The sequence below is a fragment of the Rattus rattus genome, chromosome 14, assembly GCF_011064425.1.
Source record: "Rattus rattus isolate New Zealand chromosome 14, Rrattus_CSIRO_v1, whole genome shotgun sequence".
NCBI classification, from domain to species: domain Eukaryota; kingdom Metazoa; phylum Chordata; class Mammalia; order Rodentia; family Muridae; genus Rattus; species Rattus rattus.
In genome coordinates, this window is record NC_046167.1 from 75,958,900 (window position 1) to 75,983,447 (window position 24,548).

General features: G+C 49.0%; 1 protein-coding gene across 4 annotated transcripts in view; it reads left to right on the plus strand.

Annotated features, from left to right (window-relative positions):
- The first annotated feature begins 6,535 nt into the window (after window positions 1-6,535).
- The window catches only part of Ptch1 (patched 1), a 63,984-nt gene continuing 45,971 nt past the window's right edge, over window positions 6,536-24,548 (plus strand). The window contains exons 1-2 of one of the 4 annotated variants that reach the window (XM_032884189.1): window positions 6,536-6,805; window positions 16,054-16,246. In XM_032884189.1, the coding sequence (XP_032740080.1) occupies window positions 6,803-6,805; window positions 16,054-16,246 (196 nt within the window). In that variant the 5' untranslated portion in view covers window positions 6,536-6,802. Of the gene's footprint in view, window positions 6,806-13,425; window positions 14,506-15,103; window positions 15,410-16,053; window positions 16,247-16,768; window positions 16,840-24,548 lie in introns of those variants that run through there. The other 3 variants (XM_032884188.1, XM_032884192.1, XM_032884190.1) reach the window with 3 other exon arrangements.

The following is a 24,548-nucleotide window of genomic DNA, read 5'->3' on the forward strand; positions in this document are numbered from 1 at the left end:
GTTGCTCAGCATGCCTTGAACTCACACTCTCCTCCCCTTCTGGGATATTCCAGGTGTGCACCACTGTGCCCACCTCAAATTTTTTAAAACAAACTACTTTTGAAGTCAGGAATGAGGAGAGGTGTCTGTAACCCTAGTGCTCAGAACAGGGAAAATAGGAAGACTGGAACAAAATTGAAGCCAGCCTGGGCCACAGTTGCAAGTTTCAAGCCAGCTTGAACTCTGTCTCAAAACATCAAGTCGATAATTGATAAATAAACAAATTGAATTACCTTTGATGTTCCACAAAAACACTTCCAGGGCTAATAGCTTTCCCAAATGAGTTTCCCAAATTCCTTGCTTCTCTCTAGAACTCTTACGCAATGGAATTTATGCACCTCTTCATGGGAGATAGGATGGCTACTCTCAGTTGACTACATCTGGAATTAACTAAAACCCAAGCTGCTGGGCACTCCTGTGAGGGATTTTCTTAATTATTTGAAGTAGGGAGATTTGCCCTACATATTGACCTCACTCCTGGAGGCAGCCCATATAATAAGACACGGAAGAAAGACTCTTTGGGGTTTTTTTTTTTTTGTTTTGTTTTTTTGTTTTTTTGTCCGTTTACCCTCACTCTTGTTGGAAACTTTGTTTATCCTGTCACTGTGGCCAAGATGAAATCCAGCATTGTCAGGATTCCAAGGTAGACTGAACACTAGCTGCTCTCCAGGAATCCTCCAGAACTTCAGCACCAGTTCAGGGCTGCTGAGACATCCAATCCAGTAGACTGAAAGGCTACCAGGTTCCCATCTTTTCAGTCACGAGACAGCCACTATTGGACTACCCAGACTACACCGTGCAAGCCCATACGATAAATCCCATATATGAATCTGTGCATACGTGCATGTTTGTGTGAGTGTGCAGTGTGCATGCACTCATTTTCTATTCATTATGTCATCTCTGGTCCTGCAGGGAGCTCTGATTAATACAGGAGACTTGCTCCTGACCCTATTTATTTATGTATTTATTTATTTTTACTGTGGTCATGCTCCTGATGTTTGTCCTATGCTCTCAAAGGGAAGCTGGAGCTTGCGTCTTTCTAGCTGTGTGTAGAATTCCATTGTGTGTCCCCACACTACTACGTTCCTACTTATATAGACATTCAGATTCTGTCCCGTTTGTGTTTTACTGTCTTGCTCCTATTGATAGAGGCCATGACCTCAGTTTTGATAATCTTCTTAATTAAAAAAAAAAGTATTTCTTACTGTTTTTCAGAAAGATAACTTTTCCATTGCCCCCACATTCCAAGCCTCTAACAGAGGACTGTGCAAAATAGCACAAAAATAGCCGAAATCCATTGATGTTTTCTCTTTTTTTTAAAGCTTCTTACCTATTTATTTATTTATTTATTTAGTGTGTGTGTGTCTGTGTGTGTGTGGGGGGGGGTGTTCATGTAGAGGTACAAGAACAGTAAGCCAGAGTCATTTATCTCCTTACACCACGTGGAATTCTTGGCTCAAGCTCTGGTCATCAGGCATGGTGGTAAGCACCAAAAATAAATTTTTCCTTCAATGACTGTGTAAGCATTAGTACAGTGTGGCTGGCCTATAGTAGGAGACACCATGACAGACGTAGTCATTGCATGGCTGAATCATCCGAAGGATGATTTTACCTTCACATTGTTGTTTCATTATGAAAGCCTCAGACATATACCAAAGTGTCATCGTTTTACCATGGGCAACCATGTATAACACACCATAGTCATTTCCCTATGTAACTGCTCTAGAGGAAATTTGTTTTTAAGATGTTTATGTCCGGGTCTGAGATTCTGTTCTACATCCCTAGGATGGGGAGAGCAATGGAGAATAGTTGATTTTTGTCTTTATCTTTTTTTTTTTTAACTCCTTAGGTCATTTGTTTGATGAGCAACCAGCTTTGGAAGCCACTTAGTACTTGGTTAAAGAACTTACTGAAGTCAATGAAGAAGACGATAGTTTCATAACAAGACTTGGAGTGGTTTTTTTTTTTTTTTTGGTTTTTTTTTTTTTTTTTTGTTTTGTTTTTAGTTTAAAAAAAAAAAAGCTGGGGGGGATGCCTAAAGCCTAAATTTTCTTAAACAACACAGCATTCCTAGGGAATGTGTCAGCTTCATGGAAGTGTGGATGGTTTTCAGAGAGATGGTGGACCAGTTCTTCAGCACTGGATATCAAGAAGGGCCCAATTGTAGTCTGCTCCAACTCCTCCCTTCAAATGAATTTGTCTTTCAGACCCAGTTTTAGGTTCTGCTATGGGCTGAGTTCTTTCTCTCAAAGGCACACATGTGAAGTCTTAACTGTCATTAATTCAGAATGTGCTTTTAAAGATGGGGACTTTGGGAAGGTCAAGTCAAGATGAAGTCATTAGCATACCCCTTATGATGTCCTTTTAAGAAGGATACCCCTCTCTCTCTCTCTCTCCCCATTGGAGGACACAGGGCAAGTTACCATCTTTAGGTCTTCTTTTTCTTTTTGAGATAGCTTCTCATATATCTCAGGCTTTCGTTGAACTCTCTATGTACTAGAGGACAACCCTGACCCACTACTGCTCCTCCTGCCTCTGGGATTACAAGCATGTGTCATTAGACTCAGTTGATGCTGTCCTGTAGATCAGACCCAGGCTTTGTGCACACTAGGCAAACAAGCACACACACTCTACTAAGCCACATCCCTGGCCCTACTAGCTTCTTCCTGCTGTGAAATCACCATGGATTGTTTTTTCAGTTTGTTTTGCACACTGCAGACACCTCTACCAGCTTCCTCCTACCCCAGGATCTACTCTGCTTCTACCCTCCTTTCCCAGCTGTTTGTCTTGGTTTTCTATTCACACCACACCATTGCTTGGTCGGTCAGAAATCTCGTTTCCCTTCTTTTTGTTCTTGGTGTTTAAATGATTCTCTTGACTCTTTTGGTAATTCATTTGTTTGTTTCCTCTGACTCGGGGTTGTGACAAACACATTCACCTTTGAACATTTCTTAGCTACCCCTTTGGTCCTCAAAGCCTTCATTCTACCAGTTGGCTTAGCAGCTTGTGACTATCTCTTTCCCAGGGAAGAAGCTGCTATGGGGGTTGGGGGCTGTCACTGTAGAGCTGGGATCCATGCACAGAGCAAGAATGCTTTCCAGAAAGCTTGTGAGGACATGTCTGACACCAGAATCAAAGGTGATGCCACACCCGTAGTGTGTCCAGTATGGTACAATCACCAACTCTGGGCAAGAGTGGTATCCATTCTGATGTGGGCAAGTGTCCCTTTCGGAACCTGCCAGTCACTTGAAAGCTTTCCAGGTGTTAGAGCTCACTCTGGATAGAGGACAAAGGGATAGAAGTGCTTAGGCCACGAGGGCATGTGCATGTGTGGATGTGGGTGCACAGGACGACAGCATCTCAATTAGCCAAAAATATTCAGAAAGACAGGTAGAGGTTTGACCGGGCCTCTGTGTGGTCTGTTTCTAGATCAGCTTCAAAAGTCTTCTCTGATGCCTCCAGTCTCCATCTGGCCCTGTGCTGGGATCTCCACTCTGTGAGTTATTCTTCTGGGTAGGTTCTAACAAACCAAGTTAACCTGTACAGCCTAGTAGCTCATCAGCCATTAACGCCTCCATGCCAGTTTCTTATCAGTCCAGACAAGCCTGAGTTGAGCTGAGACTGTCTGGTACTGTCAGTCATTAACACCTCCATGCCAAATGGGTTGTCAGACTGGGTGGCTGTGAGGTTGGCTTTCTGGAAGGGATGGGACATAGGCAATGTCAGATTTCTGAAGTAACCTGTTGAGGAGAAAGGCCCCTTTGCTGGGGCCTCAAGGATGCCAAAAGTAATATACATGAGTGAACTGCAGCCAACACTACCCTCCCCTGGACCGCTCTTGATTCCAAAGGGAAGAAAAGAGCAGGTAGCTCTAGAAGAGGCTGTTTGTGGGTTCACCTACCCTGTTCTCAGTTTGCTCTTCAAGCACCAAAGGCTTGCTTCTTACTGTCTTGCTATCTCATCCTTGCCCGGGTTCAAGTATCTTCACTGAAAACAGTTTTCCCCAATTTTTAGGTAGGAGACTAAAATAGGAACACATATATTTCGGTTAGATGGATAAAGGACTTGTGTTTTCACTAAGGTCACAAAAGCTGTGTGTCTGTGTCTTACCTTCCACTCCCAATGGAGATGCTTTGCTGTGTCCCTCCGTGCCCAGACCTCTTCCAAGACCCTATGCTGACTTCTGTATTTGGAAACTGAGCGCCAAAGAAGCCTCTAGTATCACACAGATCACTGACCATGCACTCAACACACACCACTCCCCACCCCCCACAAATGAGTGTGTCCTTAACAGCCTTAAGCAAATTTAAAAGGAGCAAGTAGCCAAAAGTGCTACAAGCAAAGGTCTGAGGGTCTTCATTTAACCTCCTCCCTTGAAACACCAACTGCATTAACAACACACACACACACACACACACACACACACACGCACACACACACACACACGCACGCACAGAATTTTTCCCACCAAGCTAGCAGAGCTGACAGCTTTTTACTAGGGGCATCCAAAGGCCCTTTACATAGCCCTTTATTTTTCTTAGCTCCTTTATCTTTTATATTCTAGATATTTCTATTTGGAAATAGAGCTATTTCTTCTGCAGTCTTCTCACAGATGAAGAGGGAGAGTCTTAGATACCATGTCAAGGGAGATACAGGTCTGCTTTTGTTGCCTTGTGGGGAAAGGGTTCCTCTCCCACCTTTCTTTTTTCTTCCTCACTCCCTTTCTTTCTACTCCCCCATTTCTTATTTGACTTCCTTTCCCTCCTTTTCCCTTTCGTGTTCTCTCTCTCTCCCCCTTGTTTCTTTCCTCTCCCATCTTTCCTTCTTCTTTTCCCTCTAATTTGTTTTCAGTCTCTCTCCCCTTCTTTTCCTTTTTTCCTTCCTTCTTCCCTCTCCTCTTCCCTCCCTCCCCTTCTTCTCTCTCTGCCTCCCTATCTGCTTTTCTTCCTCTCTCTCTCTCTCTTTTTCTTTCTTTCTTTCTTTTCTTCAGCTATGACTCAGAGTCCAGTGTTTAGTTAATACTCATTTTAGTTCATTTTGACTAACGCTGGTTGGCATGAAACCTATTCCTACACCAGCCTTATTCACAGGTTTGTCCAGCATTCCGAACCTTAATTAAAGCTCTTCAAGTGCAAACATTCTGGGAACTCAAATGACCCTATTAAAAATATCATCTCGTGGGGAGGGATAAATGGTAACTCCCGGGATTATTATTATTTAATAATTTGTGGGCTTAGGCATGTCCCCACACACACCTAATCACAGTCAGCTTGAAGTAAGAGCCCACAGGCTGGTTTTGGGAGCCAGGGTGTGGCTCAATGGTGGGGGTTTGCCTACCTACCTAACATACAAAGGTTGGTCAGGTAGCTCTGCTGGAAGACCATCTAGTGAATTCTTGTTAAGGTGTCACCTTGACCCCTTGCCTTCTCTTGACCCCTTGCCTTCCCGTGACCCCCTTGCCTTCCCATCTATAATTGTCTTTATAAACGCCATCCCCCAGCTCTATGTGAAACACAGTGTACCCAGGAGTTTAACAAACACATGCTGCTCTAATCTGAATCGGCCCTTGTAATTCAAGGGGAGAGGCAGGACCCACCAGCACCTCCACCCCAAACCAATCACCGGAGATTGCCCGGTACAGGAAGGCAGCGTGGGTGGGATCATTTGGGTGGTATCCCCCAAAAACCACCGTAATTGGAGGGGAAAGGAAGCAAATATCAATTATGATCCCTCAGCCAGTTTCCCAGCTTAGATTCCAAGGAGCCCCACCTTGGTGTCTTCAGAAGTGGCTTCCCCAGACAGACAACAAAAAACAAAACAACAAAACAACACCCCTCCCCATCCCAGTACTCTGATAGGTCTCTTTTCCTATAGAGATAATGATAAACCCACGACCCTACTGTGGGCCTGGAGATTATTAACTGGACCACTGACAGCCTCTCAGCGCGTCCTGGCTATGCGAGCAGGGAAGGGTAAGGTGCTGTCTTTTGGTAGCCCTGGGAGCGCCCCCACCCCCCTTTGAGGCTGCGGAAGATGCTAAAACGCACTTCCTCGCTCGCTCAGCACATCCTCCTCCCCAAACCAGGGTTCTGGAACCACTGCCAAAAGGAAGGCAGCCACTCTGAGAGGGGAGCGCCGGCTGGCGACCGAGAGGGCCCCGGGGACCCCCCGCACTGCAGCCGCGGGGGGCGCTCAGGGGGCGGCCAGAGCTCGCTAGGGCTCGCCAGGCCGGGCGCCTCCCAGGACGGCTGGGAGGGCAGCCTGTTTACCCAGGAGGGCTGCGCTGATAGCACGTTCCTCCAGTTTACTTTGCCTTCCTTGGGTTTATTGTAAAGGGGTAAAGTTTTCGGATCCGTCACGTGACCCTGACAGGTCCTGCCTATGGCGCGGCAGACCACCCACGCCGAGGGCCATGGACCTGCTTAATAGAAACAGGCTTGTAATTGTGAGTCCGCGCCGCACTCCGCCGAAAGCCTGCGGCGGCCCCGCGCGCCGGGGTTTTTACACTTTCCGTTCCTTTTGTAAAGACGGAGGAGGAGGAGAAGACGAAGACGAAGACGGGGGAAAGAGAAGGCGACAGGGCAGACAAAGAGACCCGCGGCGACAGGGCCTTGGGGAGAAGAAGAGAGACAGGGAGAAGAGAGAGCCACGCAGCACCAGCCAAGGGGGGCCCCGGGAAATTAATAAAAGGAATTGATGTGAACCTCACGGCCAGCATCCGCGCCATCCGCAGCTGCGCTCCGGCCAGGGGCTGAGGCCGGCTATGGTAAGTGTGCTGGGTCTCCGGGGATGCCCCTCTCCTAGCCAGGACCCTACACTCAAGCAGGCGAGGAGAGCAGGCGGCGGGATGGATGCGGCTCCGGGGTGCAGGATAGGGGACCATGTCCACACAGTCGCCTGCAGCTCGCACGCCGGAACCCCTACCCCCACGCCGACTCGGCAGGGAGAGCCGGCTGCGGCACACTAGGAGAACGGCTCCGGGGGGATTTCCCACGGAGGGGGTCGCCTGGGATTCCATTTGCACGCTTGAAAGGGTCGCCACCCTGGCTTCCGCTCTTTGAGCCGGGTGGTGGCTACTGACTGGCCGGCACAGGCAGCGCGGCTATCGAAGGGCTAGTAGCGAGACTGACAGCGCCGGGGGGGAGGGCAGGGGGCTGCTCAAGGGTGCGCGCGCGCGCGCCGCAGACCCTTTTCTGGGCGCAGGGGACGCCAGCTGGAGGGGACCCACGCACCCACAGGTAGAGCTGGCGGCGGCATGCGCAGACACCTGGCTGAACGCAACACCTAGAGTGGAGAGATGCACCTTCTCAAAGGCGCGGACTCCTCCCTGCTGCGGTTGGTGGGGAGAAAAGAGGCCAAGGGCGCTTTGAGTTCACCGCCTGGCTTGGGTAGAGGAGAGGGGTGTGTGCTGACTCCTGCGCCTACGGAATCGGGCACTCTGGTGCCTGCCACCCATTAAAGAGGTGGGCGGGTGGCGCAATGCCCAGAGCGCTGTGTGCGGCCTCAGGGGAGCCTGGAAGTGGGTCTCACTTATCCAGACCCTCATGGAATGAGTTGGTCCCAACACAGGGACCCTCCTGTTCCCAAAGATTGCTTTGGGTAACACGTGGTATGTCTGTCTTCATGTATTGAAGTTCATGTTTAAAATGCCTAGTGTGTTTCTGATGTCAGTGTTTGTCGCATAAGAACCACCATAAAGTGTCTTGTCCAGAAATGACATCAGAGACCCATGTTGTCTTGCACCAGGGTGAGACGATTATCTTTCCTTTTTATCCTTCTTCCCTCCCTCAGCACTAGGCAGAAATAATGAAGACCCTTACTGGGTGCCTCTAAATAGTTAATAATTTGACTACTGAGGTCTTGTGGGTGCCTCTAAATAGTTAATAATTGGACCACTGAAGTCTTGTTCTACAATAGTCATTTTTCATCCTTCTGTGTGTGTTCGGATTTTTTTCTTCTTCTTGGCTCCAGTACTTCAACACGCAATTAGTTGCCTCCACAAAGCAAGACAATGCTTTCTGGTGTCATCCTTTGTTACTGTAACTTATTATTTCTGGGTGGTTCTTCAGAATACATTGTTGCCTCAGGTGCATTGTGTCCCATGTTGTAAAACAAGGGCCTTTCAATGGTGAATGTGTGTGTTCCAGTTGTCACCCAGCGTCCTTCTACCAGGCAATAAAATGCCTTTGAATCCATGATCTTTTAAAATTAAAATGTTGAACTAAGGTGACACCAATAGACCCTACCATCTTAATATAGCAATTCTCAATTTTGAGTATTAGCTTTACTTTTAAACTCATTGCGGAAAGTGTATCTAATTTCTGGTTATAGATTTCTGTCATAATCTGACAAGCTGTTTGAACAGGAGTTAGCGCCATTTGGAACTGTTTTGTGAAAAGAGACTGTTTAACAGATTGCTTTCGATTGTCTACAGATAAGAAATTTGTAAGATAAATATGGATTAAAATGCCCACCTTCCCTGTCCCGCTCCCCCCCCATACACATACCTTTTATTTTCTACAGCCTCTGTCACAGTGTATAATGCCCCATTGAGACATGTAGGCGTGATGTGTAAACCGGATTAGGAGTATGAAAGAAAGACACACAATAAGCTGGAATTGTTTTACTTCCCTTTCATTTCTCATGCCTATATCTCTAATAAATTTGCTCCAGCAGTGGGTCAAAGGGATCATGTTGCTCAGCTTCTTTTTCACCCAGGATCCAAAGACAGGGAACATTGAAATGCACTGTGTGCTTTTTTTTTTTTTTTTTTTTGCCAGAGTCAGCGCAGGGTGCAGATACAGACAGAGAGGTATGGAAGGGAGAGGAGAAATGCCTGGGATCTGAGTGTTTCAAGAACACATCTCTATCCATTAGAGTGGAACAATAGCAAAGGAGATATTTAGAGAGGAGGGGCGGGCACTCGGTATAGGGGTCCATACTGATCTTTCTGACAAGTTCATTGAAAGCTCTGCAGTTGATGACATGCTTAGCAAAAGAATATCAGTAGCTTTTTGGTACCGCATAAAGCTAATTTTTCAAGTATTTAAACATGCAGTGATTGACTCAGGCATTTCTGGGACCTTCTGCGGGCACCTCCTCTTGGCTACCCTCCCCATCCCCCAGCTCACTGTAGGCTCCTGGGTCTGTGCTGTGGACCTCTCTCATTTACTCCTTTGTGGAGTTGGGAGCAGCTTCCCATTAAAGGAGATCAGAGGTAATTAGCAGCATTATTTTGACAACTTGGCTAGGGCAGTTCCCCTTCCTTCAGCCTGGGGGGGGTGGGGTTGGTTGGGGGGTTAGTAAGGACAGGAAACAGGAGGTGGAGAGATGTGAGGGGAGTCAAGCCCAATGGTTTTACACTCTTGTGTTTCTGGATCTTTCTATACCTCTTCCCTGAAACCTTTTTTGGGCTCATTTTCTGCCATCTCCTTGCACAATCTGTATAAATACACAGGCTGCACAGGGCTGTATAAATACACAGACATTGGTCTCTACAAAGAAAATGGGGGTGAAATGGTGGCAGATTGGCTTAAGATTTAACTCTTATCTAAGCTGCCTTAGAACTGCCAAGGCCCTATCCCATCACTCACATCCTGTATCCTGGGCTACCAATCCATACATAGAACACTACCCCCTCCCCACTTTCTCCTACCGTTGTGACATCCATCCACAAATCACCACACCCACTTTCTCTCTGCACCCCATCCTTGCAATAAGAATACCGTAGGATTTAGTATCATACTTGCAATTCTTTGAATTTCTGGAAGACTCTTGAACTTGATGGGGAAAATTATGACTAAGCCTAGGGTCAAACTGGAACATATTTACGGCTATATTCGCTCATATGCTGCAGAAATGAGCTACATGATAGTGGGTCTCTTAAAGATTGTCAAAGTTCTGAGAAGCCAGTGAAAAGTTAAACCTCAATATGGCTGGCACTCAAAGTTTCAAACCATTGGAACATCCCAGCTCGAAAGACAGATGTTTTATCTCAAGTGTCATCCTAGCACTTGGACAATCTGATGTCATTTTTGGGATGTGTGTGGTAGGGCTATGGATATCCGAAGCACTGGAACAGAGGGGAGGAGACAGTGAGAGAATCCAGAGCATTGAAGGAATCTGTCCTGGATCGTGATGGGGAGGGGGAAAAATGACAGTTTATGTTTTCAGTTGAACTTGAGTTGGAAGAGGGGATGGTCACTCAGCGCTGGCTTCACAGAGACTGGCAACCCCTGCTGGTCAAGGCCCTAAGCTCTCCGTTACTTGGGGAGCCACCAGGCAGAAAGACCCTTGAAGGGGACCGTACTGCCAGACACCTTAGCAGGCCTGATTCCTCCACTCTGCCTCTCAGGTCTGTGGAATCCTTGCAGTTAGCTGGAAGTTAACAAACCCGGTGTGGCTCAGCGGTCCCCTGCACAGGGCATGCATATTAAAGCCCACAAAGCTTACAAATGTAAATAAGGGTAGATTGATTAGGAACAACATTATCGCTGAGAATGTCACACTCACATGCATCAGCAATGAGGCAAATTGGGGGCAGCCTCAGCCCTGACCACCCAAGTCGAGCAGTCTTTTTAGACTGGCTCCTCTTCCCTTTCTTAAAACGTTACAGAAACAAGGCCAATTAGATCCCCAAAGTAATTCATCTCTATGAAAAAAGCAGACCACAGGGGAAGCGGCGGGTGGGGGCTGGGGAGATTAAGATAGCGCTTGTTAGAGAGAGCCTGGGGATTGCGTCCTGAAACCTACGGGTAGAGTTTACAGGTCAGGACCATTGTCTAGGATGCTGAAAAGTTAACCTATCAAACAGCGGGCGTGGGGTCGCAGAGCGCTGCAAACCTCGGGGTTCCATGTTCAAAACGTTTAAGAATTAAGTCAAACGGAGGGAGAAGCGCCCGAGTGGAAGAGGCTTTGCATAGCTAAGCTATAGTTTCATCCTAGAATCCAAACAGCTATACTGCAACCAAAGAAGTAAAAACCTGGAAGGGGGAACCAGTAAATGGTTAAGAGTAAAATACAGTAAGGAATTTGAAAAGACAACTTTTATACATCTAGGTGGTTACTTTGCCATACATTCAGCCAGCTTCAAATTAAAAAAAAAAAAAAAGGCTGACCTTTGAACTCCCGGTCTCACCCTCAAGTTTCGAAAAAACAACCCAATTTCCAAGATCACGAAATGTGAAAGCTTAAATAGTAGTAGTCTGCCCCTTTCTGCTTTCTGCTGATAACCAAACTACTTATCAGAGAGTCTTAACAACTCAGCACTTTACTCGCTGTTAAGGTCTTTCCCCTCACCCCGCACGCCTTTGCAGAACTTCTCAGTTCTTCTGAAATTCAGTCATTGGAAAATCACGTGCTTCCAGGTGTTAGGACTTTTCTAATTTCCGTACTGGCCAGGCACCCAGGTCCTCTCCCTTATCCTGTGAGCATCCCCAAATGCATCTACTTGGTCTCTATTCCCTCAGATTCATCACCCCACCTCAGACACCGAACGGATTCCGCAGGTTTGAGATTCAGGATGGCAAGGCGTCCTAGGGAAGCCCGGAAGGAGACAAGGCTAGAGGGGAGGCTGACTGGGCAGCGATGAAGGACTGCAACACGATGGGGGTGGGGGAGACCTCAACTCCCACCCCCACCCCCATCCCCGGCCCCAGGAGCCGGGTGCTCCGCTGGTGGCCGCGCGCCCCTGCGCGGCCCCTGTCTAACCGCAGTCGGCGCCGCTGAATGGAAGGGCCGGAACGCAGCCATTGGCCAGCAGCGGAGAAGCCGCGCGTTCATTGGGCAACGCGAGGGGGCCGGGCCGCCTTCAGGAATGTACTACGGCGTGCCCAGCACGTCTGTCCGCGGCGGTAGGGCGCGCACACAGCCCCGGGCCCGGGAAGGTTGTGCGTACTGTAATGAGGGCTGGGGCGTGCAGGCCAGCGCGCCGACCCTGTTACCTGTGCGCCCTCATCATGAGCAGGCCGAAGACTGGAGCGCGCTGGCGCGGGTGCGCGGATGGGCCTCTTGCTCCGGGTCACGTGGTGGAGTAGGCTCCGCCTTCTCCCCGCTCCTCCCCCTTTCCCTCCATCTGGGTTTCTTTCTTTCCTTTTCTTTCTTCTTTTTTTTTTCAATGAACACACACCGTGTGCATCTTAAAGCCACACTGCCCCATTTCACGGGTTCATTTGGCTCCTCACTACTCCGATTCCCTCTGCATTTCAAGTTGGAAAAAAAATAGGACGTAACAGAATCTGGTGTTCCTGGTCTGGTGTCTACTGCGGGAAGGAGGAACTTCAAACTTACAGGAGAATGGAATGTGCTTTCTTAAGAGTTGTTATTATTTTTCTTAAAGAGCGTAGTTGTGTAGACAATTTAAAGTGTTGCTGGCTCCAAGATTCACTCCCCTCCCCCACGTCGCATTTTTGTTGTTGTTTTGTTCAACAGTAAAGTGAATCCCCTGGATGTCTCGGTGACACTGGACGCAATATCAGGACAAATATTAGCGATCTATGAACAATTTGTTTAAAATGAATTCCACATCAAAGCCTTTATTCTCTCCTACGTCACGCTATTAAATGTTATAGGATGCGTATCGAGCTTTATTTTTTAAAAAGCTTAAAACTTTCTTTAAGAATGTGATTAATTAATGGGGGGCCAGATGAGCCCTAAATAACCAAGAAATCTCTCATTTACATTTCTCTGGTTTGCTGAAAAGATTTGCTTCTTTTTATATGTTCAACATTCGAATAAAAAATCAGACTGTGTCTGGCTTCTCCTTATAGACGTGTTCAAATTGGACTGTGCTGTTGTGTATTGGGGGGGTGCTAAGGGAGTGTGAGGGGTTTTAAAAAGGGGTGGCTTTTCCCAACATCTTTGCTCGCCTCTTTAACTTTCCATTTTGTTTATCTTAATACAAGGCGTTGTTCCCTGCAAGAGTCTAAGTCTTGCCTTTGGTTATAAAAGAAAAGAGGAGAAAAAAAAATTGGCACACACTGGCGCACTATCCACCACCCTGTCATTATTGGTGCAGGCCTGGGAATTCAAGCCGGACCTCCCAGTATTCGCTGCAGCTTGAGGCCAAAGTGCCTCTAAAAGGGTTTTCTTTGAGGAATCTCAGAAATTGTTTAAGCGCTTAAAAAAATATTACATATCCCCCCTGTCTATTACGAGGCAAATGCTCCTGTGTGAGCGTGTGCGTGTGTATGTGTGTGTCTGTGTGTGTGCGCGCTCGCTCGCAAAAGGCGTCTCAAAAAAAGAAGACACTGTTGAAAAGAAAAGAAATAAGAAAGAAAGGAGGGGGGAGCATTCCTTAATGGAAGTATTGCATGCGAGAAGGTTGGCGCTGAGCGAGCGCCCCCCCACCCCCAAGCCTGGGATGCACACACGGGGGTTGCCTACCTGGGTGGTCTCTCTACTTTGGTGAGCTGTTGCTAAGCAGCTAATAATAGTCATGTTTGCTGAGTAATTTCTGCCCTCCAAGAGCCAATCGCGTCGCAGAAACCCAAGCCATCTGACAGCCCCGGGGGCGGGAGTTCCAGCCTTTTTCTCTTTCGCTCGCTCTCTCCCCCTCCACCCCCTCCCCTCCTCCTCCTCTTTCTCCAAATGGAGAGAGTTCTTTTTTTTCTTCTTCCATCTCATCTATTGAGTCAAGGAGCTGCTGCGGCCGCTGCCCGCTGCACACACACAGAGCGGAGTCCTCAGGTCCCGGTAGCGAGAGAGGCGCGCGGCGCGGGGGCAGAATGGTCCAGCGGGTCGGTGAGGAGAACAAGAAAGCAGAGTCCGGGACCGAGCAGCCACCGCGAACCCAGCAGCCCGAGAGCGAGCAGCCGCTTCAGAAGCCGCCACCGCCAACTCCAGCCGCAGCCGCACCAGCAGCAGCAGCAGCAGCGGCAGCCCCGGCCCGGCATCGCTGAGACCCGCCGGGCACCGTCGCGTCGCCCGCAGCGGGCGCCGAGGGAGCCGGCGCAAGCGGCGGGGGTCTGCGCGCGCCTTCTGCCGTGAAGGGGTCGCGGCGCGGGGCGGGGACGTCTGGGGGGGACTTGGGGACCGCGAGGCGCGCCCTGGAAGTGCCGGCTCTCGCCTTCCCGCGAGCTGGATGTGGGCAGCGGCGGCCGCAAAGACCTCGGGACTCACGCGCAATGTGGCAATGGAAGGCTCAGGGTCTGAGTCCCCGGCAGCGGCCACGGCCGCAGCACCCGCAGCGCCCGCCGTGTGAGCGGCAGCAGCGGGTCTGTCACCCGGAGCCGGAGTCCCCGGCCGCCAGCAGCGTCCTCGCGAGCCGAGCGCCCAGGCGCGCCCGGAGCCCGCGGCGGCGGCGGCAACATGGCCTCGGCTGGTAACGCCGCCGGGGCCCTGGGCAGGCAGGCCGGCGGCGGGAGGCGCAGACGGACCGGGGGACCGCACCGCGCCGCGCCGGACCGGGACTATCTGCACCGGCCCAGCTACTGCGACGCCGCCTTCGCTCTGGAGCAGATTTCCAAGGTGCACTTCTGTCCCCTCCTCCCTCTTCACTTTTCCCTCTTCTTCCTCCTTGGGATCCCTGCCACACAGACACACACACACCCTCCTGAGAAAGCAGCAAAGTGAAGGTTGAAAATTTCAAACTCTCCCTCCGGACTCCGGAGGAAAGGGCTGTCTGAGGTCCGCAGGGGGTGGAGGGGTGCGTGTGTGTGTGAGTGTGTATGTGTGTGTGGTGTGTGCGCGCGCACACGCCCTCCCTGGTGTGCCTTTTCCGGAGCTTTGGAAACCGTCCGGAGTGGACCACCTCCAGGGCGGCCGCAGTGCGGCACTGCCCCGGGCCCCAGCGCCCTTCTCCCGCGCCCCTGCCCACGGTTGCAACCTAAAGTTCGGCGTTGCCACATTTCTTAACCTCTTTGAGGGGGAGGCGGAGTGGAGAGAGGCGGAGAGAGACGGAGGGGAGGGAGCCAAAGTAAAGGTGGTTTCCTTTTTTGGCAGCCGGTTCTGCTTTCGTTGAGCTTGAAATCTCTGCTCCCTTAAAAATTATTCTCGGGAGAGGACGTCCCTTCTCTTCTAGGTCTTGGGCCGCCTCTTCTCCCAGCCTGCCGGGGAGAGGGGCAGTTGTAAACAAGTTGCCACCTTAAATCTTCGGTACGGGTGTGCTGAACCGCCGGGTTCATTGTGTTTACGAGGCTGGCTGAAATGTGTGGAATCCGGGGAAGGCGAGCACCTAGCCTGGGGCCCGCAGGGGCCCTGGCCAGCACCGGGGCTCCGCCGCCCCGAGAACAGCCTGCGCCCAGCCAGAACCCCCGTCGGCGCCGGCCTGGGCCTCTTCCCTGTGCACTCGGCATTTTTAAAGAGTTCACCAGGAGGGAGTGGGAGAGGAGGGAAAGATCCTTGTGGCCGCCCTCTTCCGAGCACAAATAGTGTAAGTTGCAGATGGCTGCCGCACTTCCTAACTGAGCTCCCGCGGTGTCTCCCAAGGCTGTGGAAAAGTGTGTAGAGCGAGCTCTGGCTGCGGGGCTTACCACGTGGACCTCGCTTACAGCCACACCAGGCCGGGACCAGATGGGCCACGGTCGCTGTATATTGTCCCTAAGTGCGCTTGCGCCCTTTACCCGGCCTCCGGGGCACCGGAGGAAGCCACAGGCTGGAGCAGGGGAAGGGGGGATGTGTTCTGGGGGTTCTTTGGTGTTGGGCTTCTCCGCTAGGATCACTCAGGCCCTCCCTCTCCCAAGTCCCCGGTACTAAACCCTGGCTGCTCTTGACGGCTTCCCTGTTAGCCTTTCTCCCCAGCGTCCTAAGTCTCATTCAGGGTTAGTGCTCAGGCCATGCGTGGGGGCGCCCCCTGGTCCCTAGAGTGCAGTTCCCACGCTGCAGTATCACAGATTTACAACCAAGGCCCCCACGCCTCCAGGGATCCCTCTGGACTGTCCTGGTTCCAGTCCCGAGGGCGAGTCACTGCACCACGGGCGCCCACGCCCCCCACTACTATCCAGAGGGGATCCCCAAGCGGGTGTGCGGAGACAGCGATTCCCCGGCGTTCACTCCTCCCTTCTGCTTCGTCCCCAGGGGAAGGCTACTGGCCGGAAAGCGCCGCTGTGGCTGAGAGCGAAGTTTCAAAGACTCTTATTTAAACTGGGTTGTTACATTCAAAAGAACTGCGGCAAGTTTTTGGTTGTGGGTCTCCTCATATTTGGAGCCTTCGCTGTGGGATTAAAGGCAGCTAATCTCGAGACCAACGTGGAGGAGCTGTGGGTGGAAGGTAAGCGACCCGGCGCCGCTAGTGCGTCCTTCGTCTTCCTTCCCTTTACTGCGTTTGATGAAGATATTTGCCAGCATGCACCTAGAGCCTCCCTGTAGCCAACGAAGTCCTTGCCCGCACCAGGGGCGACTGTTTATTGTTTGCATGGCTGGCCAGCAGCCAGGCCCGCCCGACAAAGGCCGCGCTGTAATCTACTCCGGGCGCTTTGCTTTGCTAGGTGTGGTGGGAGAGAGTGGCGGGGGCGCAGGGGCCCTGCGCGGGATGGACCACTCCGCAGGGCCGTGGGGGTGGTCCCCGAGGCCCGCCACAGCCGCCTGCCTGGCTTTGGCCCGGGAGCCGCGGCCCGGGAAAGGCCTCTCTGATCCGGGCGCCTGGGCTCAGCTTCTTCCCTCCCACCCCCCACCCACCCACTGCGTCTGCGGAGAAAGGAGAGGGGGGTGGAGGGCAAGGCCACCCCTCTGGCTGCAGGGAGTGTGCGCGCCCCCGGGGCGCGCAGGGGGCGGGCGCCGCGCGGGCCTGCAGAGGCGGCCGCGTGTGTGGTCCTGTTTTTGGACCGCTTTCAACTCTGGGGGGAAAAAAACATTTGTCTCAAGGTACAAAAGGCGGGGGGGTAGTTGAGAAAAATAGTAAAGCACAAACTGGAACGCATGTTTGCAAAGTAGATTAATGTTTTCTCGAGTGGGGGGCTTTTTAAATGGAATTATTCTTGGGGGAGGTTGGTTTGTCAGGCTTGCAAGAAAGTGTGTGTGTGTGTGTGTGTGTGTGTGTGTGTGTGTGTGTGTGTGTGTGTGTGTGTTTTAAAAGAGCGCAAGTTTGATGGGAGGGGCCATGGAAGCTTCCCTTGTGGTGTGTGTGTGTGTGTGTGTGTGTGTGTGTGTGTGTGTGTGTGTGTGTTTTATCCAAGTGTCTCGATTTGGGGGGAGGGGTTGGGGACCAGCTTTATAAAAGGACTTGTAAATTGAAAATAGGTTTTTCATTTCCCCCCCACCCACTCCCACCACCATGGAAGCTTTTACTCTCTTTGTGATTTTAGGCTTTCCTTTTTCCTTGGTTCTTTGTTAGTTTCTCAGTTATCTCTTTGAAAAGTACCAGTCCCTTGTTTGAAAACATTGTAGCTTCTGGCAAACACTGTCTTGGGCATCAGAGTAGTTGGGCAGATGTTTCAACCCCAAGTATCTGGTGCATGCCTACTACAAGCCACCCAGGACAGAATTTTGAAACCAGAGTTAATGAGTAATTCCTTAAGTGACCAGTTTCAGAATGTGCTTGGAAACTAACCTTCCAGAATATTCTGTTACCTTAACTTTCAGTGTTTTGCAAACTAGTGGTGGAGTATTTAGTTGGAAAGTGACAAAATAATAATGCTAATTGTTAAGACTAAAGCACATTCCTGCCTTAAGTAGTTTGGTTAATGAATACAAGTGTCTTTTGGATTGATTCCATTAGGTAATTTACCCTACTTTGCTTCCTTGTCATTGGTAGTTCAGAGAATAGTTTTATTGAGCACTCACTATGTCCCTAGCAACAAAATTTCTTAGTATCTATACTGTTTCTGAGCCTGTGCTAGTCACTGTGATGGAGACACTGCACAGTGCCCTTGTGCTTCAGACTACAGGAATTCAATGCATTCTCACTGAGTATAGGTTCACACTTGAACTGGTTCATGAAAGTTATATTAGGAGGAAAATGCCGTAGTAGATGTCTTGAGGCAGGCCAGGGGTACTGGAGAGACAGGAAGTAGGAGAGGCTACCCCCTGCAAGGCCTCAGAAAGGGAGGTTAACCACCAGATCCTAAGGTCCTAGGCACAGAAACTGACCAGCAAGGCTGTAGAGTAGAAATTGAGCGAGTGGTTCCATGGTTGGCTTTTTCCACAATGACCTTGTAACTGTTTGGTTTTCAGTAATTGGAGAAGCTGTTTCCAAAGATTTTAACAAGCTCACAGAGGTAGTAGAGTTTTCTTAACATTGTTTCAAGAATGACAATAGAGGAAGAGCAACTCCACCTGGCTAAGTGGAAGATGTTCAGTAAGGAGGACGCACCTGAGGCACACCCTGGCCTAGCTTTTGGCATCTCGATGATTTTTCTGTTTTTCTGCTAGTACAGCTATGGAACCTAGGGCACAATTATGCAAGGCAAATCCCCTTCCTCTGAGCCACATCCCAACTCTATCTAGGCTCAGGTTTTCTTTCTGCATTGCCATTTTAGTATGGCTCATTGGTTCTCAGGCCTGACAGTTTATATCTGTTTTTTGAGCCACCACCATATCCCATGTAGTATGTGTTTTCACCTTACAAGTCAATAAAATACCCATGAGTTTATTTTTCATATCATGGACATATACATACATACATACACACACACACACACACACACACATATATATAACATAACAGGTGTCTCTTTCTTCAAAGAAGAATCAGATGATAACTAGGAGTATGGTCTGCAGGTCCCTTCATGTTCCTTTTGCTTTCCATATACTGCCTTGGCCTCATTCATTCATTCATTCATTCTTGCCCTCGCAAGAAGCAAGTTTTACAAATGTAGGTAAACTTGACAAGGAGAGCATTTGACATGGTATATCAAATTTAGTGCTCATGTCAGCAGCCAGAACACTGTGATTCTTTGCTTTTAGCAATAAATGTCTGATGGTTGTGGTGGTCAGTGAATTAAAATGAGCAGGAGGCCCAAGCTTAGGTTCCTGGTTCCTTTTTGCTTCAGTCTCAGATAAATTCTTTTATCACCGTCAGCGAAGTCATCTGCTACAGGGTGCTCTCTTCAGGTTCAGGGTGTGATTGCTGGAGCGGGGGGTGGGGGTGGGGGGGCTGCTGTACACACAAATGAGGCAAGAAGAGTCTTACATGCCCCTAGTTAAGCAACAGAAGAGATGAGAGACTTGGGATTTAAGGGATAGGGGAAGCTGGGAAACTGAGGGACAGTTTGGAAAGTTTAGACCTGTGATGAGTTGCCTCTGTGCTTGTGTATATGTGTCTGCACACAAGCTTACTGGGTGTATTTTATCTGCCAAAATGTTTTTAATATAGCCAGCAAATTAAGGAACCTCCTTGACATTCATATCCCGGCCTCGCCTTTTCATAATTTGACACCCTGAAGAAATGTAGCTTACAAATCTGTTCACCACAGGAAGAAGCCATTTTCCTTGTTCCCCTTGTCACAAATAACACCATCCATGCATGCATGGGTGATAGCTTTTTTTGTTCCGTTAAGATGTTGGTATAATGATTGCCTTCCAAGAAACTGACCATTATATGTGAGGTACCACCCAGAGTTCTTAGGATGTCAATGGAAGCTTACTTGTGAAAGGACAGAAAAGGTTGGTAAAAGACCCCTGGTGTAGCTGGGCACCTAACCCCCCCCCCCCACACACACACACAAAACCAAACACGGTGATTCAGAAACATAAACACATGCATGAGTGGTTATTTCCAAGTAGAAGTGTTGGGTCAGTGTGGGTTCTCTGTGCCTACCCTGCACCAGGCACTGCCCAAAACTCCTGAGAAACGTTGGTGGCAGTCTATAGACCAATCAGTAAGTAAAGTAGTTCATTGCCAGAATGTTGGTTAAATTGGAGCAGGCTTCCAGGGTGGCCCCAGGCTTGGGAAGGTGGAGGTGAGGGACATTCTAGGCAGAAGGAAGAGAATGGGTGAAGGCTCAAAATAAAAAAATTATGGGTGGCCTTCAGTGTTCACCTTCCAGTGATAGGGTGAATGAAGTAAGGGGTGAGTGTCTGGTAACTTGGATGGGCTACAGGGGCGTGTGCCATGGAGAGCGGCTGGGGCCTGCAGGCTCTTGGAAGATGCCGTCCTGGGTCTGTGGTTCTGCTACCCTTCCTGATACCAGAAGTACTTGCATTTGCTTCTCTGGGACCTTGCCCATTTGTCAGTGGCATTTCTTCCATTTGGCAGACCTGTCCTACCCTCCTTAATAAATTTTTCATTGCTAATTCCCCTCCCCCAATCCCTCCAGGCTCTCTGTCACAAGTTTGTTGTCAAGGTACTCCTGTGACAGGATCTTCATTTATCTCCCCGAGATAAAAGCTTAGGCGGCCCCTGGCCTCCTTCTCTGAAAAGGGCAACAACCTTGAAATGACTCCATATTGCCTTAGTGTTTGGTTGTTAAAGGCTTTAAGGCAGTATTAGGGAGGAGGATGAGAGTTATTAAAGAGAAATGGAAGATTCTACTTTTTAAAAAAAAAATACTCATTTGATGGGCAGTCACACGCTCAAGTCTGTACTGTGAGCTTTCTGTGTACTTGGCACGGTTAGAGCTGTCAACCTTCATTTGCTGAGCCATGGCACTCTTGCCATTTGGATCTGGATAATCCTCCACTGTCAGAGGCTATGCACCCTAGAGGGTGCCCAGCAGAGCCCTTGGACTCTTCTCACAAGGTGCCAGCAGCAAGGATAACATCCCCATTCACTGCTAGATGCCCCAGTTGAGAACCACTGAGTTGAATGATGAATGACTGGGTAGAAGACCTGGGCTTTGCGGGTCTAATTGGGTCTTCAAAGGCACGGCTGTGTGTGCGTGTGTCTGCACAGTTTGATGAACAAGAGGTGGTCATTCCAAGAGCAAATGCACACACAGTCGAGGAGCAAGCAAGTTGTTGGTATTCCCTTTGTTCTTAGAGAAAAATAAATGACAAGTAAAAAGCATCAATTAAAAAAAAAAAAAAAGGGCAGGTGGCTCAAGTATCCCACACACAGGGCAGTCGGTGGGCTCTGAACCTATCCCTAGGCCGCCCACCATTCTTGACCTGTCACAAGCCAGTTTGGACCATGGACTGTTTCAGATGCATCCAGCGCTGCTTGGAGCTTCCAGGAGATGACAGCTTCCAGATGTATGAGCTGCCTGGTTCGTGTGTTTAGGTTATGCACCACAGCTGATGCTAAGATTAATGCTGGCTGGAGAGCTAGGGAGATCGGTCTGCTTTCCATGATACCATGTTTATATTTCATTTGGATTTCTCCTTCAATGCTGACCTGCCAATGACCCCCGGGTCCCCATGCTCTGGGGGGTAAGGTACTCGCCCTTGCTTAACTTCTAGCTGGAGGGTAAAGAGGGGGTTCCAAGTTCTGTAGGGAGGCCAGGGCATGCAGAGAGGGGCTTCTTGTGGCTGCCTCCCACACAGTGAGTTCCCAAGAGTGAGCTCCTGAAGATTGTGCTGTGCTCAGGAGGTGATGCGCCAGGGTTTTTAAATACAGTAATATTTTACAGTTATTTTGAAGGAAACCAGATTTCATGGAAGCCATTTTGCATGAAAGTCTTTTACTTCTTAGCAACACTGTTTTGACAATGGGGAGGGGGGACGGGAAGTGAGGAGATTATCTGTAAAAGTCACTATATCTCTAGTATTCTCATATTGTACTGTTATTTCCAGTGACTGCTACAGGCTCCTGACAGGTTGCTTTCCTCTTCCCTCTTATCTCTTGTCACCCACCCTCAGCCCCCTTGCTTCTACCCACTCACTCCTAAACTGCTCAAGTTCATTTCCTCCCAAGTGGATCAAATCTGAAAAGGTCTTCTGTCTGGTCAGTTAGGAAGGAATTAGTAGATGGGTTCTTTTGCACAGTGGGGTGGCGTTAGCCGCAAAGGCATCGTGTACTCTGGCTATGTTGGTCTCCATGGAGCATTTTGTTGGGTTCTGATCAGCAGAGAAGCATTGCTTTTCCTGTTGAGGATTCCTGACAGTTTTGCAGACTTCTGAGTAACTTTTTATAAGGTAACTTCAGGACCTAAGAACATGTTCTTCCTGAGCGTATAAAATGGCCAGAGTATATGAGTGAATATATTAACCCCTGTCCTTCTTGTGGCATAGGATGTTAGGGAGAACTGGGCCCTGTAGCATCTCTGAGCTGCTAAGTGAGACACACGGTGATATCCTACCCAGACGCCACGCTTCAGCCTTTCCCTAAGTGGAACACCCACTAGAGCCAGTGGGAACAGGAGCTTGGATAGAGAGATAGAAGAGGACTGATTTTCTTATCCAAATTTTGGCTGACCCCGTAGCCTTACATGTTTCATCCTCATGAGGTCTCTGTTGACATCCCAGAGATCAAAGGTCCTTCTGGGGAAGGCAGTTCAGAATGGACAGAAGGAGGAAACTCTTGGAATATTCTCAATGGGAACATTTTTTGAAGCACAGATAACAATTAGGATTGCCCTGGAAATAAATACAAACCCTTCTGTTGTTGTTGTTTCCTGCTAATCTCTGGATTTGGGCTCCTTAAAGGGTTTCTCTTTCAAATCAGATTGTATATCCTTCTATTTTAGACTGATATTCCCTTTGTGTTACATAGTATCAATTCTTTTCTGCATGTCAGCATCTAAGATGTAGCAGGAAAAAAATTAGCTTAAACAGTAAAATGTTGCTATTGAGAGACTGTCTGAATGTTGGCAGGTGTGCAGGAGCCTATTGTCCAGAAAGTTGCATACCATCCCTTTCCCCTGGGAGGGAAGGTGTTGGGATTTAATTGGAGTTTAGAGCATAGTTGGCAAAACAGTTGCCTTGTGTTAGGGAAACCATTTCTTGGTTGACAGTCAGGTACCTGCTAATGAAAGACTGACTTTGTTGGAGGGATTTAATGTGAGGAGGCAGGACCTTACTTGTAATCCTGAAGTCCAGGTGTGAATTGGTTTGAATAGTCCCCAGTGTGGAGGTGGGTCCCACATGGGGGACTCACATACCTGTGGGTCCCCATGTAGAAGTGAGGCCGGTGAAGAAGCAGGTCCCCATGCACATCACACTATATGCTTTATGGCCAACTTCTTGGGATAAGTGAAAAGCAGCAGCTGTGAATGTACTCCGTTTAGCAGCTGAGATGGTTTCCAGCTCTTGACGAGACATGGACAGAAGAAAGCAAAAGAAACTGGAAATGGGCTTACAGTCAGTGTGCTTAAGGGCTTCTGGCTACTAGCTCAGGGATCCTGCCCAAAAAATGCCAGATGTATTACATAGTCAAGCATTGCAATGTAAACACTGCTCTGTGCCACGAGGCAGGGTGGTCCGTCTCCTACTTAAGAAAAGCAGGAGACCCAGAGGAGCAGAGCAGGCCCTTGGCTCTCTGACCACCGAGCACAGTGATTCAGCTTGAGTTAGGGGCTGCACAATCAAGATTTTGAAGTCTAAAACCCAGATAAAGGAACACCTTGAAAGGCAACTGACAGCCACCTGTGTTCAGATGCCATAGAGAAGCAACTTGCCTCTTGCACAGGAGGTAGGAGATGTGGCACAGTAGTATAGCACTTGCTAGCATTCCCAAAGCTGTGAGTTCTAGTCCTGCCAGTATTCTCCCCTGAAAAATAATAGTTGAGTATGGGGGTTGGGAATGAGTAGGAAGAAAGCTGCATCCTCCAAGAAGCATCCTTAAGTTACTGTGGATATCATTCTACCCATCCGCTTAAATTGAAAGGTAAGGGGAAGCTAGGCCAAGAGAGACCAGTTCTTTGGACCTCCTACAGTGTCAGAGAAAGCCTGCTGGGTTGGCTCATCTTGGTTTAAGCTCAAGATTTATCACAAGGCTGTTGTGATGTAGCAGTGGGAGGTGGCTCAAGATACCTTGTCAGATGCATGGCTTACCATTCTGCTGTGCTTTCTAGAGGGAAGTCGGGATACTGCAAAAGGCCAAGAGGGGGAGGTAACTGGGCACCTCCAGCTACTGTCCAAGAGGTGTGTTTTTACACTGCTGCAGACGGTTAAGGATTGGAAGGTCTAGGGAGACCACAGAATTTGTATTCAGCTGTCCTCTGAAGAACCAGACTCACTGTTAAGGGGGGTTAAAAAAAAAAAAAGAAACATGTTTTGTGAGTTAGGAGGAAATCGGATTTTGGCGATTGTTAAAATAACTGCTCTAATATTTTCCTGGTTTAAGAAATCCATCCGTAGCATGCTCGGAAGCGCCCCTTTAAGAAATGGTAATAGTAAAAACAGGAAATTTGAGATTACAGAAAATAGGGGCTTCTTGACTCCCTGCCTTTCCCTCCCCCACCACTCCCCCCACCCCCCAGTCTGCCAGTCTTCCCCACCCCACCTCCCACACTCCTCAGTTTCTTTTCTCCTTTAGTGGGAAACAAGAAACCGTCACAGGATAGAGTTAAACATCATGCTTGCCTCCATTTAAATATTCTAAGGAAGAAAATACCAAGATAATTTTTTCTTGTGCTGCCTACGAGATTATTTCTTCTAACCTGCTTCTTCTCGGTGTGTTCTTGAAACAATATTAAGTTTAAAAGGTGTCAAATATGCTTCATCATTTTTAACCTATATATATATGTGGTCCAGGG